Consider the following 12,439-nt stretch of genomic DNA (forward strand, 5'->3'; position numbering starts at 1 on the left):
AAGGGCTTAAGGGTAAATGCAGATAAAACAAACGTGATGATATCTAGAGTTGGTGGCAGTACTGTCAAAGACGAGGGATAGTGACCATGTGTAGTTTGCCACAAGGGCGTGGGAAGTAATTCTAACTTGTGCAGTGCTTGTGATAAGTGGGTGCACAAGAGATGTAGTGGTATTAGAGGTAGACTGCGAGATAATGCAGATTTTATGTGTACGGTATGTCGGGAAGAGCAGGTGTAGATTGTCAGGCGTGAAAGGATTGAACTTGCTGGTGAATTTCTTGAGTGTGTGGAAGAGTTTTGTTATTTGGGAGACATGTTGTGTGCTGGAGGTGGGGCTGGAGCTAGCTCTGTGGCTAGGGTGAGAAGTGGTTGGAAGAAGTTCAGGGGGCTGTTGCCTCTCCTGATATTGAAAGGGCTCTCCCTACATGCCAAGGGATCTATGTATGCTGTATGTGTTAGGAGTGTAATACTGCATGGTAATGAGACCTGGCCAGTAAAGGAAGAGGATATTCGCAGGCTCAAACGTGCAGAAATGATAGTGATTAGGGTTTTGACCACTGTCCATGATAGAGTGGGGGCGAGGTTTGGGGAGCAGAAGGTGATGTCTGGAGATAATGGGAGGAAGAGGGCTTGGTGTGGGATATGGGTATGTTGGTCTAGATTGTTCAGTATGAAAAGATGATCTGTCTGGGACTGTAGTACCAGCCCTCTGTCTGTGTCAGGGTGTCAGGTTGCTGACATGCCAGGCCAACAACTTGGCGTTGAAATCACCATCCAGAATGATGTTGGGTATGTTAGTGATGTGGTGTATCTGTTAAGAGTAACTGTGTGGTACTGTGGGGGACAACTGGGGGGGAATGTATGCGTTAGCGATTGTTAAGTGTGATTTGTTACCAGTGCGTATTTTAACTGACTGTATTTCTGTTGTGGTGTCATGTGTGGGGAGAAGTGACTTTGTGTGTGCACTGGTATCTGCAAAGTTGATGGATTTGTGTACCAGGGTGATGAGTCCACCGCCACCGCTGTCGGCCCGGTCTTGTCGAATGATGGTGAAGTTATGAAATGCAGGTGTTTTCTGTGCTCTGCGTAGTTTTGTTTCTTGTAAGAGCAGAGATGTTGTAAACATGCTTGGTTTTGATGATAAAACAGGAAGGAATGTGGTAATAGTACCTGACAAAATAACATCATTAAAGGTGAAGGATTAGTGAAGTGGTTGACAAATGGGAAGGCAGCAGGTATTAATGATATAATGTATCCATCCATTCATCAGTCAATCCTAAGCTGCCCCAGAGAAGCGTGGCGGCCTAGGGCTAGGCAAGTTAGTCCTGACATTTAAGATGAAAGTGACCAGCCTCACTCATCCCTGAGTGGCATTATGTGGGCAACAAACCCCAACCATCCCTTGGATATAAACCTACACCAGCTCAATCCAATTGGAGTGCCTTAATTACTCACTAAACCACCAAGCGCCAAATATATATGATGCAATACTAAAAAATACGGGACAGAATGGAATTATGATAGAAACTTTGGAGGAGTGGTATTGTAATTGTGAGTGGATGGACAATGACTACACTTCTGTAGTAAAGGTGATGAAAAAGAAGCAAAATTATAATGGAATATATCTGTTCAGTGTTCTACAGTGGGTAAATAAAAGAAATAATTCAGAGAAGGCTAGTAAGATATCAGATTGATTGGTAAGGGAGCAAAAGGGTGGTTTAAGAGAGTTGAGGGATATGTGATCACATAAATGTGGTAAAGCAGATGGTGAAGAAAAACATGTGGGAAGAACTGTGCAATGTTCATGGCATTAAAGATTCTGGAAAATCATGACGGTGAACCAGGCAGGATCAGAGAAGGTTGGAAGGTTCTTCTGTAATACAGCCATTCACTTACCTGTACCACAGGTTATCGCTGTGTCTGACGGCAAAGTAATTCCCGGATATGACCTTGGTGGGGACTTTGGAATTTCCTGAGGTAGCATAATACTTCTGCATCTCAGAGAACAGGTTGGAGAGCTTCTGTGACATTTTCCATGACTGAACCTAAAGCAGCAACACAGTGAAAATTCACTATACTTTTTTACCTTAACTTACCCTAAAACTGTTATATCCTACTTTAATGATAAATTTTAACATGAGAAAAACATTATGTTGCTAATCATAAACAAGTGCGATGGAAGTTTCGCAAAGCTGTACTAAAATTTGAAGTGCTTGTGTCCCTAAACTGTTTGAACTTTAAATAAAGCATTTATCACTATCCTTGTCTTGTTCTTGTAGTTTAGACGTGCTTCTGACATGAGCATTGTAGTATGAGCTAACTAGCATGCTTCAGTAATCCTATTTTCCAATGTTTTTATAACACTACCATTTATCTTTTATGTATCTCTGTTAACTCAACCTAATACTGATTTTCAGTACAGTACTCATTATTAACCATGAAGTATTTTTCTTGTGCATTTCTTTCCTCCTCATCTGTAAGCCAACTTGTTTTGAAGACTCAGCAGCTGTACTCATATATAACATCAATCAATAAGATGTAGGTGAAAATAATGTTGCATTCATTTATTTATGTACAACAAAACTACACGAACATACAGGTATTCCTCTCTATACGATTATAATTATGGTGAAATCTGAATATGTTTAAACTGAATCAACGAATTAAGTGTCTTAACAACAAGGAGGAAAGGAAACTTTTATTGTGGGTGACCAGACACTTTAAGGTTGGGTCATTAGCACCAGATAAGTGCAGCTCTCAATTTTAGATGATTGAGTCTACAGTCCTCTGTGAGTTAATTTGGAGAAATAAAAATGTCAGATTTCATAATTTAGGGTATTCAACTTTTGATGTTACTGGACTTCAGACATCTTACTTTTCGAGGCTGTGCTGTATTATTTTATTCTACCATCAAGCTACATGAACAGCAAAAGGATAAAAATCTGGATCCAGTTAAGATGAAAGATCTATGATACTACTGGGATGTGATGATTCAAAATGTTATTCATCTTAAGACTTTAAAAATCGAAAGAAACAAAAACGCCAACAACCTTAAACTTACACTACACACCAATGATCCTGAGAGAGAGAGAGAGAGAGAGAGAGAGAGAGAGAGAGAGAGAGAGAGACAGACAGACAGACAGAGACAGAGAGATTAATAATCAAGGGAAAAAAAAAAAAGAAAAAAAAAAAGATAATACATCCATCCATCATCCAATCCTACGTTGCCCCTCGAGGAGTGTAGGAGCCCGGGGATAAGCAGATTGGTTCTGACATTTAAAATGAGAGTGATGCATGATACATAAAAAATTTCTAAGAATGAAAAATAAGAGAATAAAACATGAGCACAAATAATAGAACTGTTGTATCCATAAGGTGACACCACAGAGTGAAAAACTAGCCTACAACAACATGCAAAACTTAGGAAAATCTGGAAACTCTCGAAAATCTAGAAAAACTCACAGCAAAATTTGATGGATTTGCAGCATATGTGACAACAACATCATAATAATCACCAACAGTGGGCACCACCGGACTGGGAAGGACAGGGAGGACCTGCGAGTCATCTGAACGTGGGGAGGCAGGAAGGCTGCCCAGAGACGAAGGGCCTGAACTGTGACCTAAGGGAATATTACAAAATAAGAGATTAGCCATAATCAACATTCTGATCATCATCCTGGCCCTAATTCCTATTTAACATGGGGCAGGTACGATGATCTGAAAAAAAAAAAAAAAAAAAGCAGGAAGCCAAGCAAATATCTAGTGATATGGGTTACAAAACCATTCACACATGATTCTTGCTATATATATATATATATGTTACCTGGTGGTTCAGTGGGAGATGGGCCAGTGCACTGAGTGCTCCTGCCATCTGGCGGGAGTCTTTGAACTTCTCCCAGAATGATGTTTTGCAAGTTTCAAAGATAAAATTTTCTATGTGCTTTCATGTAGTTTCCTCAAATCACAAAAATTTTTCAAATGCCTTTGACAATCATGCTTTTTGTGAGTAAGTGGCATTAGAAGAAGAAGAAAAAAAAAAATGTTAAACAGGAATCATCATCTCCATGGAATTAACTTCTACATACAATTTACTATTCAATAAATATCCCATATAACTGGTGTAAGACATGGTAAATACTCGTATATGGAGAAATGCTTTCATGCACAAATTCTGCCATATTTTAACATTCACTGCTGGAGCAATGTCTGACAAGTCTTCCTGGTTGCTCTCCACTCAACAACTCTTCTACATCATGTCTGCCACAGCCTACAATGTTTGGTGTCCATCTTTGATGGAAACCTGGCCCATCCTTTCACTGGTTTCATGCATGGGTACTGGTCTGCACTTGAAGTTGAATTTGATTTCCAGTAAGCCACAGCACAAACAAAGTTCGTCATGTTGCTAACTGTTCTTATTGTCAATGTCACGCAACCAAGTCACCCTATCACCGATTCACCTTGCAGGTCTCGTGTTTGTTTAAAATCACACGAGTGGCAGAGCCGAGTACCAAATGGAAATGTCGCATGACGAATTTATCCATACCTTTCATCACTGTTTTTAAGAAATGGAAATCCTATTTCCCTTATTCAAATTATTTACCATCTTTATACATGCATGAAGGCAATACAGTATTTCCGCATAAACCCTCTTTAATACATCCCTAAAAATCACTTGACAGACAAGAGCAGAACATACATTTGAAAACTATTTTTTTCCCAACCCACCTTCTTTATAAGGCCATGACCATTGTAGAACCTTTAGTTTTGTTGGTGCACACCTGATGTTCAACCTAACAACACTCAGTTTTAGCTGGCTTTGGACAGAATAACATCAAATACTGGCAGCTGTAACCCTCACACCCGCAAAGCACGCATCTGGTAGAAGTTAACAGACTCCCATCAGATGGCAGGACCACTCAATGCACTGGCCCACTAGGGCACTCCAACCGGACTGAGCCTGTGCAGGTTCCTATCCAAGTGGTGGTTGGGGTTTGCTCACATAATGCCACTCAGGGATGAGCGAGGCTGGTCACTCTAATCTTAAATGTCAGGACCATTGCCTTGCCCCGGGCTCCTGTGCCCTTCATGGGGCAGCACAGGATTAGATGAGGAAGCATTTGTACGTATGTGTATATATATATATATATATATATATATATATATAAAGTGATGGTAATCGAGAGAGAAGGTGACTCCCAGTGCGTTGTTACAGTGAATGGAGAGAGACTGGAATTGGTGAGAGAGTTCAAATACCTGGGTACAGTGATACAAAAGAGAGAAAAATGTGCAAATGACGTGGAAGGTTGAGTGACACTTGGAAGGAAACTAGCTGGTGTTACAAAGGCCTTGATAAGAAACAGAGGCTTAACTGTGGCAGCTGCACGAGAATTATATGAAGAAGTGTTAGTGCCAACTTTAACATATGGATGTGAAATGATGGTTTGGCATGAAAATTAAAAGTCAAGAGTGACAGCAGTGGAGATGGAACTGCTAAGGAATGTATGTGGAGTACTGAGAGTGGATAGGATACAAAATAATGTGACTGATGAAAGATGCAGAATGAGGAAGTCTGTGGACACCAGAATTGAAGAAAGTGTACCGAGGCATATCTGAACGAATCAGAAGGGGGCAGGAGGCGAGGCAGGCCAAGGAGAAGGTGGAGTGATATGGTGGATGAGTGTGTCAGGAGGAGAGGTATGGATGTCGGTGAGGCTACGGGACAGACGAGATCGGGTTGGCTGGATGAATGCTGTGAGAAGTGCATGATCAGGGATTTGGCACCCTTTCTAACATGACAGCATTTAGACTGACTATTGGTTCCATTTATGTGAAGCTACAGAATGTGGTGAAAGTCTTTGGCGTATCAGATAGCCAGGATTCCGGGGGCTTGAATGATGAGTCAATGGAGGTGTGGCCCATTGGAATGGGCGTTGCTACTCCTCACTCTGCTTTAGGGTAGGAAAGGAGGTCTGGATGATGATGATGATGATGATGATAATGATTCTTTCATATATATGTTTTAAAAATTACAATGACTAAATGTTTTCATTTTCAATTACTTTCGAACAATACTGTATACAGCAGATCAACTGAAATTTATAATTTGCTATATTTTATTCAAATTTCTTTTTAATATTGTATTAAAATGTGATATGATGAAAACAGTTTAAATGTATTTTATATTGTGTTTATAAGTGCAATAAAAAATAAATACTCAGACTTAAAACAATTTTTAATCACTTTAAATTTGCAGACCTGTGTTATGTATACAAGAAAAATCTAAGGCATAACTAGGGCTACACAAAGGCACACGTCATCTCACGATTTGTGATGTGTACATACCTGCTGCTTAACATACTGACTCTGGAGATATTATTACAACATCAACTTTGTACACACAAAAAAGCTAAGATATAACTAGGGCCAGCTAATGGCATGCTTCATCTCAAGATTTGTAGTGTGTACATAACTGTTGCTTTTATAACATTTTCCCAGTCTGTATTGTAAATTTATATTTTTTTGGGTGTTTGTTGTGCACTTCTGGAAAACCACAGACATACTGAAAGATAAGACCCACCACCTTTTGTTGAATATGTACTCAGTATACTTTTACAACAATAAACTTTATCAGTATCAGATACTGTAATCTTAACTTCCTAATCATTTGTTTACAAGGTTCTGTTTGTGGTTAAAGCACATATGTGTGCTTGTTTGTTTATATCTGAGTATATTTTGTGATGTGAACATCAATTATGTGCACTAATACCAGTACTGAATAAAGAATACAGTATTATGTTGCAGATTTGTGGTTTCAAAGGACTATTTATAAATATAAACACATGGGTGGCCAGACTACATCTATTAAACGAGTCTGTAATACGTTGGATTTTACATTTCCTGTAAAAACTTTGACAACTCTGATAACTCTCACCCTGGCTGTTAGAAGATGACTGCCGAGATCGTGACCGGGTAGGTGAAAAAACGATCTTCTCCACATCATTGTTGTTACTGTCCCCATCACTGCAACATAACCAAACATAGCTTAATTTCAGTTAAATAATTATGTCTCAGGAGGGAAAGATGGGAAGAGAGAACTGAGAGCTATTTTAGGATGCCTGTACTAAGGGTAAAGTAGGTAAAGTGACATTTAAAGTCTTGAATACAGGATATGTTATTAGTTGCGACAATAAATGAAAATGCTTCAGCTAGGGGATAGATATGAAGAGCAGTGTCAGTCAGTCAGAATGTCTCAGCTAAGGGAAAGATAAAAAGAACAGAGTGAAAGTTAACCCATTTGGTCCAATGACATGGCTACTTTTTACCTGGCTGGCAAGGGTGGCTGCCCACTTACCTGCCCTGGCCTTTTTTTTTTTTTTTTTTTTTAGTTAAAAAAAAAAGGGGGGGCGTGGCAGAGGGGGATCTCTGATATGGGCCAGCTTAAGAGTTTTTTTTTTTATTATATTTAAAAAATAAATAAATACTGTGAATAAATATAAAAGCTTCCTCCATTCTATAGTTCTGTACCTGTTTTTACTTGCCATGATGCACTGTACTGTAGACTCTTCACTGACTACTGTCCAAGAAAGACTGCCTAATTGCGCTGTCCTGAATGGAGAATCTATGCTTGTTTGTTTGTTTGTTTAAACAGTACTTGTTACAACATGAATGTCTATAAAGGCTAAATAGCCGGGATTTCATAATTTATTCACACGTCTCAACACGCATTTTTACAAAATGGTTTGACAAAGCTTTGATAAAACAATGATGCATAATACTGTGCAATAAACAGTTTACATACTGTACTGTAAATTACACTGCAGTACTGCATGTCCTGTACTATACTGTGCCTAAAAGGAAACAACTGCTTACCGTAATTATTACTAAATATATTTTAATCATCATCATCATCTGGACCTTCTTTCCCACCTTAGGGCTGGGTGAGGAGTAGCAAAGTCCAGACAGCCCAAATTTGCTCACTACAATGGGCCACACTACCATTCACTCATCATTCAAGCCCACAGAATCCTGGCTCTATCTGATACGCCAAAAACATTCACCACATTCTGTAGCTTCACATAAACGTATCCAATAAAGTCAATCCAGATGCTGTCATGTTAAAATAAGGTGCCAAATCCCTGATCATGCGCTTCTCACAATAGTCATTCAGCCAGCTCGATCTCTTGTCAGTCCCCTAGCCTCACCGATTTCCAAACCTCTCTTCCTCACACACTAATCCACCATATCCCTCCACCTCCTCCTTGGCCTACCTCACCTCCTCCCTCCTTCAAATTCACTCAGATATACCTTTTTCACCACTCTATTGTTATCCATTCTCTCCACAAGACCATACCATCTCAGGACACTCTGTTCGATTCTGGTGTCCACAGACCTCCTCACTCCACATCTTTGACAAATCACATTATTTTATATCCTATCCACTCTCTGTACTCCACATAAATTCCTCAGCAGTCTATCTCCACTGGTCCCATTCTTGACTTTTCATTTTCATGCCACACCATGCTCTCACATCCATATGTTAAAGCTGGCACTAACACTCTTTCATGTAAGCCTCATGCAGCTGCAACACTCAAGCCTCTTGTTTCTTATCAAGGCCTTCATTGCACCAGTTACTTTCCTTCCTTGTGTCACTCAACTTTCCACTTCTTTTGCACATTTTCCTCTCTTTTCTATCACTGTACCCAGGTATTTGAACTCTCTCACCATTTCCAGTCTCTCTCCATTCACTATAACATCACACTGAGAGTCACCTTCTCTCTCAAGGCATGACACTCACAGACATCAGCAAAACTCTGCACTGGTCTACCAAGTTCTTGTTCGGTATTTGCAAGTAACACTGCATCATCAGCATACATCAAAATTGAGATATTTCATCCATAACCTTTCATTACTAATGCCATCCCCCTCTCCATTACTCGTGTTTTTACTTCTCTCATCACCCAATCCATATACTATTCAACAACCATGAGGAGATTGCACAACCTTGTTGCATGCTCACAATGATCATGAACCATTCATGTTGATGCCCATTTACCCTTACACATACTTCACTACCATCATTTACATTGTACCGGTACTGTTCATTTTAATAATGTACAGTATTATTATTAGAAGTATTTTTAACAAGTGTCAACATGAATGTCTTCATCCTGGATTTCATCTTGTACTGCAAAGTTCTACATGCGATACAATATTGAAGGAAATAACAGTGCAGTACTGTACTGTAAAATATACTTTCTAAACTCTACAATGTGTGAAAATAATAAAACAAGAAGAGAAAATATATGCAGCAATCCCTTAGTTACCGTGCAATTGGTGCGCTCCTAGTGCATGCTAACAAAATGGTGCGATAACAAAAGCAGAACCTATTGGGCTAATCCTAACTGGTACTGGGCACACCCAAAATTTCCCTTCTACAATTTACACCCACTAAATACATACAAACTGTTATCGTAAGTCTAAGAAACACACATGGCCATGGTCTGGTTAACAGAAAATGAAATGGGTACAATAGGGAAGAAACACGTTGAAATCTGAGACAAGCTTGAGAAAAAAGGGTTCTGAGACTTAAGGGTGGAGAGTTAGTGCTCTCCATCACCTGGGATTGACTCCTTGAGTAGGACTTCATCTTTGAATCCCTCAAATCCACCTGAAACCATAGATCCTGCACCATCATTGTTGGCAAAAATCAGCTCAGGTGCAAGATTTTTTTTTTTTTCAGCATAAAAACGTGAGATAACAGCAGGAGTGCAGATTTTCATCAAGCAGTGATAACAAAAACTGCTATAACCATGTTCCCAACAACCAAGGGATCATTGTACTGCAGAAACTTGAAGGGTTGTATATTAAAAAAAAAAAAAAAAATTGGTTTTACCCAGGTTTTTCATTATATAAAAAAATATATATTCTTGCTACCACAATTTTTTTTTTTATCTATTTTTTTTTTTTTTTTAAAGCTCTTTCTTCAGGATTTTATTCCCCTTCCTCATTAAAAAAAAATGGGTGAAGGGGGCATGGGAATGGTTGACAATGATAGCCAATCACTTCTTCAGACATTTCACATGTGAATAGCAGCTGTAGTCCCAGGTCCATCTGAAACATAAACCAAGGGGACTGCAGGCTGAAGTTACCAATTTCCAGTAGTACACCCTTCTCCTTTTGGAGGATACAGAGAGTTCTGGGATGGTTTTATGACAGCAGCAGTTAGTACTAACAAATGAACATGTCACTCTCCAGCACCACATACATCTTGATATACAGTTGATCCTGAGCTGCTGACATTCTAGAACGCTGTTGACTGAAGGCTAATTATGGTTAGCTGTTGGCTGAGCATTCCACAACTCAACACTGATATTTATATATAAGCAAGATGATCAGATTATACATGAATATCAACTGGAGGCTACATGGTGACAAACTAGTACCTGAATAAAGCTGTGTCAAGGCTAAGAGTAGCATTGATGGATACCAGCTCATTTTGTGGCTGGATTCTCTTGAATAGTTCTACCTCAGGAGGCATCCCATCCTGCCAGGTCTTCTGCACCTAGAGTTAGAAAAAAAGATTATAACAGATACAGAACACATCTTACATAGTATTTATGACAGGTAAAAATAACTGCCACTCCCATTTTAATCCCTTTGAGGTGTTGAGATCTGAGGCTCTATTTTGTTGTCCAATACACATAATGGGAGATGACCAGCCTACCTTCTTTGGTGGCATTACATGATCAAAAAAGCTTCTGGTCACTTCTTGATGGCAGAACATATGAAAGACTGTAAATGATTAAGGCATACTATGCTCTAGACCATCATGTGCCTAGATAATGATATATTACAATTAAAAATATGCTCAACTTTGTATACATAAACCATTTGGATCTCTGTATAACAAAACATTGTCACACATGATGAAACATTCTGCATCCTTATGTAGTATAAATGATTGTTAATGTATTTTAATAATTAAAAATTTCTTACCAACAGCAAGTGAATCTTTCAATGAAATAATGCCTGCTACCTAACTACTGTAGCCATAACTTGGTATGCGACGGGGCTGTGTTATGTAAACCTTTAACATACCACTTTATCATAATATCGATGTCATTTTAACATGGGCTCAATGGGGATATAAAGGGAGTTAAAGGGCACATCTTAGAGGGGGAAAAAAAAAAAAAAGCTTCCATGCAATCAGTAGCACCATGCCTTCCACTAGGGATAGCAGCCTTGACAGACATGATTTCCAAGTTATAAGTTTCAATGTTTCAAACAAACAGTTATCACTCAATACTGCATACACCAATATCAGTTAAGCACTTGCACAATATGTTTCAGTGGCTGTGCATGCATGAAATGGAACGTGAGAGAGATGATCACAGCAAATGTATATCTTAGCTCAAACGTGTCACATATCAATTTATTGTACATCGATGTCGATTTCACATGGATTTAATGGGGATACACTGGGGGTCAAGGGCAAGGTAACCTAACATCCCGAAAAACCTTACCCGTTTAGGACTTGTCTTTGGTGAAACCAGTAGCACCATGCTTTCCAGCAGGGGTAGCTTCCTTGCCAGACATGATTTCCAAGCACAAGTTTTAGTGTTTCAAACAAAAAGTTACAACTCCACTTAATACTGCACACTGCACTATTCACTGCACACTTGCACAATGTGTTTTAGTGGCGGTGCAAGCATGAAATAGAAAGAAAGTGAGATGATCACAATGAATATACATCTTAGCTCAAACATTTGACTGTCGGCTTGTGCAGGAAGCATGTACACTTGGGATTGTAAATGGCCACCATAATTATCATACAGGCAAATTTTGTAATTGTTAACCCAAAACTAGGTACAGCTTTTACTCTGTCATTCTATCAATTTATTGCATACCAAACTGTCTATCAAGCTGTGACTGTACTTCCTTGAGAAGTCACATGCAAAGAAAACACGACTGACAATACTATCACTCCAACAAGTGATACAAATAATACAGTTATAAGGCTGCAGGGAATACTCCTTCATGGTTACCTTGAGCAACATGGGTGCCTCATCAGGGGCAAGTTCTGCAAGTCGTTGGCTGGCTCGGTGTGTCCACTTCAGGTCTGGTGTTCCTGGCACGTTGTGTAGACGGCATCGAAGAGCCTAGTGTACACACACACACACACACACACACACACACACACACACACACACACACACACACACACACACACACACACAAACACACACACAGGGCAAAGAGCATATAAATATATATTAATGTGGATTTCAGTGAGAAAGGGGGAGGGGGGAAGTGAAGCACTGCATACAGTAGTAAAGAAGGGAAGGTGATACGTGGGAATACTGTGTCCCTTTCTCTTGGTCAGTCTTCAGTCCTTATAACTTTCATTCTTTTATATTGTACAGGACTTTTACTTTTTTGCT

General features: G+C 39.3%; 1 protein-coding gene across 2 annotated transcripts in view; it reads right to left on the bottom strand.

Annotated features, from left to right (window-relative positions):
- LOC145391370 (tudor domain-containing protein 7-like) overlaps positions 1-12,439 on the bottom strand; it is a 75,861-nt gene that overhangs the window by 3,124 nt on the left and 60,298 nt on the right. For both annotated transcript variants that reach the window (XM_080265969.1, XM_080265968.1), the window contains 5 exons: positions 12,044-12,157; positions 10,442-10,560; positions 6,931-7,019; positions 3,462-3,619; positions 1,896-2,044 (listed from right to left, as the gene is read on the bottom strand). In XM_080265969.1, coding sequence (XP_080122095.1) covers positions 1,896-2,044; positions 3,462-3,619; positions 6,931-7,019; positions 10,442-10,560; positions 12,044-12,157 — 629 coding nt within the window. The remainder of the gene's footprint in view (positions 1-1,895; positions 2,045-3,461; positions 3,620-6,930; positions 7,020-10,441; positions 10,561-12,043; positions 12,158-12,439) is intronic.

The sequence above is a fragment of the Coenobita brevimanus genome, chromosome 18 (genome assembly GCF_032717465.1).
Source record: "Coenobita brevimanus isolate Jiangsu-jjx chromosome 18, ASM3271746v2, whole genome shotgun sequence".
Taxonomy (NCBI): Eukaryota; Metazoa; Arthropoda; class Malacostraca; order Decapoda; family Coenobitidae; genus Coenobita; species Coenobita brevimanus.